The 7764-nt window shown below is 50.0% G+C and overlaps 2 protein-coding genes across 2 annotated transcripts; both read left to right on the top strand.

The window, feature by feature from the left end:
• Nucleotides 1-3700: 3700 nt before the first annotated feature.
• On the top strand, nt 3701-4352 carry LAESUDRAFT_763460 (uncharacterized protein; the record flags this gene model as incomplete). The annotated part of the gene is made up of 3 exons (XM_040913261.1): nt 3701-3928; nt 4092-4101; nt 4168-4352. The coding sequence occupies 3 exons, from the start codon at nt 3701-3703 to the stop codon at nt 4350-4352; spliced, it is 423 nt and encodes a 140-aa protein (XP_040759463.1).
• Nucleotides 4353-4678: 326 nt separating this feature from the next.
• On the top strand, nt 4679-6753 carry LAESUDRAFT_763459 (uncharacterized protein; the record flags this gene model as incomplete). The annotated part of the gene is made up of 8 exons (XM_040913260.1): nt 4679-4744; nt 4808-4933; nt 4987-5148; nt 5210-5697; nt 5748-5788; nt 5960-6205; nt 6258-6401; nt 6449-6753. 8 exons carry the CDS (start codon nt 4679-4681, stop codon nt 6751-6753), a joined length of 1578 nt encoding a protein of 525 aa, XP_040759462.1.
• Between the last annotated feature and the right edge of the window lie 1011 nt (nt 6754-7764).

Below are 7764 nucleotides of genomic sequence, written 5' to 3'. Positions count from 1 at the left end.
CACTTGTGCAGCTTACTCAAAAAGGAGTTTCATTCGAATTCGACAAGGTGCAGCTCAAAGCGATGGAAGACCTGAAGCAGGCATTATTGGAGTCGCCAGCTTTGCGAGCAATTGATTACGACTTGTCAGCACCAGTTATTCTTGCAGTGGACACGTCTCTGATCGCAGTCAGATATCAGTTGTGCCAAGGTGCAACTGACAGATCGAAAAAGTGGTTTTTCAATCGGTTTGGGTCTATCACGCTCAACGATCATGAGAAGAGGTTTTCGCAATCGAAGCTCGAGCTCTACGATCTATATCGTGCATTGCGAGCACTCAAGGTCTATCTAATCAGCATTTGCAACCTGATAGTCGAAGTGAATGCAAAGTACATTAAGGGCATGTTGCAGAACCCAGACATTGCTCCGAGTGCAAGCGCTAATCGTTGGGTCATTGCGATGCTCATGTACCAGTTCCGACTAGTCCACATCCCAGGAGTCATGCATGGTCTAGATGGATTATCACACCGACCGAGACAGCAAGGCGACCCACCACCAGAGCTGATCGAGGACACCAACTTCAATGACTGGGTGGATCGCATGAACGGCTTTATGCATCAAGTGCTTCCCTGAGCACAGCTTCCGAGCAATCTGCCGTCGACCGAGAATGGTCGATTTTTCAGAACGGAAGAGGAGCCAGCCACGCAATCAGTTTTTGTGCTTCTAACTCAAAATGATGATGGATTAGAAACCATGCAAAATACTCAGGACCTGAAGGTGGTCAGCTACAAGGACATTTCACGATCTGCACAAGCCAGATGGAATGACCATCTTATTGCTCTAATTACTGACTGGCTAGAAATGTTGCAGCAACCGGAGAATTACTCGGACAAAGAATATGATCGAATGCTCAAGTATGCGGTCCACTTCTTCAAATGCGACAGACGTCTCTGGAGGAAAGATGGACAAGGATCGCACAAGCTAGTCATATTACCAGAAAACCGACTGCGGGTCCTCGCTGGAGCACATGACAAACTTGGACATCGAGGCATTTTTCTGACTCGGTCGTTAATTCGCGAATGCTTTTGGTGGCTGGACGTCATGGCCAACATCGCTTGGTTCGTCAAGACTTGTGTAATATGTCAAAAGTGACAGATTCACCAGATTCTCATTCCACCGATTGTTGCGATTCCAGCCCCGATATTTGTGAAGATATATATCGACACAATGCATATGCCGCCCTCAAACGGATTCAAGTACATTGTGCAGGGTCGGTGTTTGCTCACCCACTATCCTGAGTTCTGTATGCTTCGAGCAAAAATGGCAAAGACCCTCGGTGATTGGATTTTCGAAGATATACTCTGTCACTGGGGGGCGCTATCAGAAATTGTAACCAACAATGACACGCCATTCGTAAAAGCAGCAGCCTATCTGGAGAAGAAATATCACGTCAAGCACATCCGGATAAGTGGCTACAACTCACAAGTGAATGGAATCGTTGAGCAACCACATTTCGACATTCGGCAAGATCTATTCAAGGCTGCTGATGGAGAGGAGCGCAAATGGAGTCAAGTCGCACATTCCATTTTCTGGTCGGAAAGAGTAATGGTTAGAAGACGCATGGGTTGCTCACCCTATTTCGCAGTCACAGGCACCAATCCAGTTGTACTGCTTGACATCGTTGAAGCAACGTTGATATGCTCAACCACGTCCTGGCTGTGAGCAGCACTCCTAACCAAACCCCTACTGATCGAAGGCAAACTGGGGCTCTGTCCGTCCACAGTCCCTTTGAGCCACGGTCGCAGGAAACTTCAGGTGATAACGCAGTGACGGGCAGCTATGAGTCGTTCAGCTGTGATGCTTGAAACTGAGTCAGATTGTCAAAGATTCTGGATCGGTGAGTGTCGGACTTGACTGTAGAAATGCCTTCGACCGGGAAACAGTCGAATGCTGAAATGCAGGGGTGTGTGAGTGTAGAATGCAATTGGTGACTTCCATACTCACGAACTGTAGTGGCTGAAGGTCTGGGCTGGGGCACGAGGACCTTCTATATCTGGAAAGTGCTGGTCAAGCACCGACGAGCAACCTTTAACTGCCTTCAAACTGGAACAAGCACCGACGATGAAGCCCTGAGCACTTCCGAACTGAAACGAGCACCGATGACAAAGCCCTGAGCACCTCTGAACTGGGACGAGCACCGACGATGAACTCCTGGGTGCTAGCGAGGCTACGAGATCCGATGGGGACAGAATCTTGGTTTGAGACTCGTGACTGGTGGCGTGCGAGCAAAATGTGATGGCGTGAAATACGAGAATGCGATAATGTGACTTATCCGGCTGAAACTCGAGTCGAGCTAGAGACCACTGCTGAAAGTGCTGCCTCTCTCGGTGTCGAGAATCCCAGAGATGTAGAATGTGATCACAATAGATGTAGACGTAGTCAGACACGACACCCTAGCATAGACAAGATGAGAACTGAGCACTGCTGCATGGGGAACTTCGTCTAAAACTCTCTTATTATTCCTATGTACAGTGTAGATTATATAGTGGATCGGAAATGAGCCAGCTGAGTCACTGAAACGTGTTTCCGATCATACATTGTGTTTCCGATCCATTGAAACCTGTCGCAGAGCTCATCCCTGCCCCCTCTCCATATCATACATTCAGTGAACTGGAAGTCCTGCCCTGCTAGGGTCCGTCGGTTTGCTACCCAGTCGCATTCCGCTTTCGTGCTGCCCCTTGTAATTGGCTATGCTTCCTCATGGCTCACTCATTATTTTCATGCCTCATGTTCACCTTCTGATCCCTTCATGTGGTGCCGTGTTCCCAGGCTGTCAGTAAGGTCTTCTTTGCTCACTTTGGACTGTTTTGGCTCGATGTTTGTCTTTCTGAATCACGGCGACTCGCTATCCGATTGTGTGATAGTCGGACACAGTTTCTGGCATTTTCTGATCACAGAATATCTCGGTGCATATCACCTCCCCCATTCTGAGATTTGGACCATCCTCGGTTGGTCAGGCTTGCATACTTTTAGATAGCATGACCTGGCTGTCGGTTCCCCGTCCTTCACCGCTATGTTCCACACTGATGGTGTCTTCAGCCTTGCTGCTCATGCTCGCAGTCTCTACCCCATTGACAGTGCTTGCGTTTTGCTACTGCAGTGCCTGGACAATCTTGTTTTCGCATCGCCCGCTCCTGATGTGCATGCGTTGGTCTGGCAGAGCTGGGCCATGTCATTTTCAGCTTACGAGGTGAATATTTCGTGTCACGATCTGCCTTTTGATTGTTAACGTTGTGGCCTTCCAGTTACGCATGACCTGCGACTATTCAAACTGTGCCAAGGGTTTGCGATGTGAGGTCAATTCGGTGTATGACTGGCTCATGCTGAACATGAGCCTCAACTTTGATTGGATCCCAGCAGGGGTCCCTTTCTCCCTGAGAGGTTATTCCGAGGCTGTCGGGACTGCTGACCTGATTCGTTCTCCTGCTGTGATGGCTGAAATCATGTGAGAGATCATCAAGGCTGCAGACCATGGTGATTTTGACAAGTTCCCAGAAGGTCGTGACCGTACTTGTGACCACTTCTTGATGGCGTACACGGCAAATGACATTTTTGTGGATCGGCGCGACCATACATTCCTTGGGCAGACCATCCCGATTGGCTGCTGGTGGATAGACTATGATAGCTGACACATTTCTTCTTCTTCCGCCGTGTCTCGGGCTATGGCAGAGATTCTTCAGGATGCGATCAAGCGTGAACCTGAAGTTGTTGCAGCGACTCCGAGGGTGCAGTCGCGTTTGGCGTCCGTCATGAGTATGGCGTCGTCCGTGGTTACCACCAAGTCTTCCAAGTCGAATACGCTGCATGAGTACTACATCGCCATCCACGCTCTCCCAAAGTGCGTGCAGGTCGTGTTTCTGAGCTTTGGCAAGCGATGGCCGCATACCAGGGTGCGTCTGGTCACTTTCTTCATATTTGGCTCTTTGCTTATGCTCCAGCCATCAGTGCTCCAAGTGCCTTGTGGACAGTGACTGCATGATCATGCCCTCCGACCACGGTGGGCAGGCTTGCATTCGCTGCTGAATTTCGCACCTCAAGTGCTCATTTGTTCAGGCTCCTGCTAGTATGTCCCTCTTTTCTTTCGATCACAAATACTGCCATACTGATGTTGCCCCTTTTGCGATCGCAGACACCAACTCGCATGTGGAGACCGAGAGAATTCTTAGTGAAGTTCGTGGGCTGGCCATTTCCAATGCCCTGTTGGTCGAGATCTATACACAGGAGCATGCACGACTGGTTGTGGAGGTGACTCACATTGACGAGCGCCTTCAGTTCTTGAAGACCTTCCTGGCTGCGAATGGGCAAGCTGCATAGCCTAGAACCATCTCTATTTGTCCTTCATATACTCCGCTTTCTTGTGTACAATAGTCTGACTGCATTCAGCTCTGGCGCGGTGCCGTAAATCCATTGTTTTTGAGTGGCTTCGATCAGAGTTGGCTCGCATTTCGGTCCCACAATAGAAGTTCCGTCTGAGTCACTCAATCTGGCCTCCTGAGAAAGCCGACTGGCTCTACCGTGTGGTAGAGGATGATACCGCGAGGTTTTAATGACGTGTTTGCATGTCCGAGCTTGGCCAGTTCAAAATTTTCTGCAATGGCACCTGACTCACCTCTCCCTCTTCTCGATCTCTCAGCTCCTCGATGGGTGACCCTGCTACTCCATCATCCTCTCAACATCCTGTGATTCCAGTTGCTTCTCCATGCAAGGTACGCCGGTCCTCCAAACATTTTAGGCTTTCTGCAGTGCTAACTTCTTTCCTTGACACCTAGGTGGTGAACTCGAAAAACGCCATCATTGGCGTCATTTACTCCACTTGGGAGGTGTTGTGCGAGGCCAAGCCTCTTAATTCAGCCGTGGATTTCGAATTCCTGATATGTGAGTTTCTTTCTGCCCTGGTAGATGAACGCTCCGTCATACTCGCAGCTGGCTAACTTGCTCCCTTCTCTAGCATGATCTTCGCGCCTTTTCAGACTCGGTATCGCAAACACGCTATACCCAGTTTTGCCAAAAAGCCCAGGTGCATCTCGACTCCTTCGTTCAACCGTTGTGGCTATCGTGGTGCGCAGAGTTGATCTCACCTGAGCGGGCCACTGCCTTCTCGGCGAACAAGGTGCGGGCGCTGGACTATGATCTCTTGTTCTCTACTAATGCAATCCTTTGACTCTCTCTAGGAACTGAGCCCCCCTCCGGCGACTGAGGCTTCTGCACGTACTCCTTCTGATACTGGGGAGGTCGTGGCCTCCGACTCTCCAACCGCTTCCACCGGCACCGACGATACTCTTCTCTTAGTTGCTCTGGCCTCTTTTTCTGTGGTGGTCACACCTATCACAGCTTCTGCTGCTCTTCATGATCCTGTCCCAAAGTTCGAGTTTCAGGCTCATGCGACCAACCCAGTCACTATCGACCCTCCTTCTGACTCTGACATTGCAGCCATGGAGGTTGATCCTCCGCTCGCTACCGTGGTCGATAAACCTACCTCTGCACCTGTCTCCGAGACCATCGAGCTCTCCAGCAATGATGAGAATGACAGTGACAGTGACGAGGTTAAGTTCGTGGGTGGCACGATCCCCAACTTGTCTTCAGCATATCCGAAGAAGGGCAAGGGCCATGGTCGCAAGTCTGTCAAGGCTTCCAAAATGACTACGGCCTCAGAGGACCAGTAGGTGTGCATGCCTGTGCGCACCTTTCACGATCGCTCCCTTCCTCCAGAGTACCTCCTGGCTCGGCAAAAGCCATCTATCACCTGTTTGGTAAGCGCTTTCCTGGCTCACGCTTTTCCATTGCTAACTCCTCTTTCTAGTGTCACTACTGCCTTCTTTCTAACAAGGTGTCTCATACTTGCACGTTAAGTGAGTTTCATCCTAAATGCCACAAGTGTCACCATGACCACAAGGCCTGCAAGTGGTGGACACATGATACAGTCCCTGACATTGACGATGCTGATGGCTGGCTTTCGCTAAAGAAGCTGTACCATCAAAGGGACTGGCCACTGCCCAAGATGCCAGATGCTTCAGTGATTGCAAAGGCTTTCAGTCACCAGGGTGACTATGACAAGCAGATGCGTGATGCAAACACTGCTGGCAGTGATTACACCGCAGAGCTCGAGCTTCTGCTGGACACACTGATTGACGAATATGAGACTGCGATTGCTCTAACCCCATGCCTTTGTAGGCCTCCTTGCTTTCTCGTTTCGTTCCTGGCTAACTGACCTCCCTCCAGGTCCAGCCCATATCTTACCCGACACGCCCAAACCTGATGTTGAGTCTGACGCTGAAGATGCCCCTGAGGTTGTGACCGTCAAGCAAGAGAAGGGCACCACCGGACCATCTCGTCGTAAGCTGGCAATTCCTCCACCACCGCGTGGTATGTTCCTTTCTGCCTCATTACTGCTTTGCTAACAGTTTCTTTAGGGTGTTTCAACAGGCCTCTCAAGCATCCTCGCTTTGACGCCTCTGACCCTGATGACATTATGATGCAGCATGCCCATGCCGGCATCATCGTCGCTCTGCCGACCAGGGTCCTCAAGCCACACTCGTCGAAAGGTAAATCCCATGCAAAGGGCTCCTCCAAGGTTGCGACCGTGAAGTCAGAGCCGATTCGTGCTTCGACAGCCATCATTGAGCTCTCTGCAGCTAGTACGCAACTCGAGCGAATGATCGAGCTTTCGCAACAGCTCCTCGAGGAGAACTGTGCCTTGAGGGCTCACAAGTCGTGACTTTGTTGATGTGCTGGGCTTGGGCTGGGGTGATGCAAAGTGGGCCATCCACATATTTCTTCACATCTCCTTCATGATCTCTCCCTCTGCGCGCGTGGAGCAAGTGTATTAGTTAGTCGTCTTGAATAAACTGTGTGCTGAACAGCCTTGCGTGATCTTGCCTGACCGAAATATTAAGAAATTTGCCACCAAATACAATCGTCTTGTTCGAATCCTTGAGTCTTTAGCTGAGTCCTTGCCTATATATGATTGAATGATTAGTTCGAATCCTTATACTTGTCTATTCCGACTCGTTTGCGTCGTACTGGTCCTGTGGTCCTTCGTCTTCTTCCCCTGCCTTCTCATCTTCTTGTTCTTCATCTGGTTCCTCTTCTCCTTGGTCGTCTGCCTGGTGCATCTCCTTCAATCTGTTTTCTGATGCGTCCAACATTTCTTCTGTGATCGCGATCTTTTTTCTTGCCGCAAAGGGCACCACCCTGAATGCAGCAATTGGCTGGTCCAATACTGCTCCATCCAGCTCGCAGAGCACGTATGCTCCTCCTCGATTGCGAAACAGCATGATATATGGTCCAATATAGCGCAGTCTCATTTTTCGATTGAGTGCCTTCTCGATCTGTGCATGCCGAACCAAGACTAGGTCTCCATGCTTGAAGTCAAAATCCTTGATCGCATTCTTGTGGACTCGCTCGAATCATCTGGCTGCTTCTCTTCTGGCTTCATAGACTGCGTTATAGATTCTTGTGACCTGTTCATGGCACTTCTGCAATGCTTCAGCTCAACTCGCAATTAGGTCGGTTGTTGTCACCATTCCGACTGGGGCTGGAATCAAATACGTTGCTTCAATGATGTCAAGTGGTAGGACTGGATTGGTGCCTGTGACTGCAAAATAGGGTGAGCAACCCATGCATCTTCTAACCATTACTCTTTCCGACCAGAAAATGGAATGTGCGACTTGACTCCATTTGCGCTCCTCTCCGTCAGCAGCCTTGAATAGATCTTGCCGAATGTCGA

The sequence above is a fragment of the Laetiporus sulphureus genome, assembly GCF_001632365.1.
Source record: "Laetiporus sulphureus 93-53 unplaced genomic scaffold LAESUscaffold_56, whole genome shotgun sequence".
Classification (NCBI taxonomy): Eukaryota; Fungi; Basidiomycota; class Agaricomycetes; order Polyporales; family Laetiporaceae; genus Laetiporus; species Laetiporus sulphureus.
Note: the sequence above shows the minus strand (reverse complement) of the source record. Positions and strands in the feature narration are given on the sequence as shown.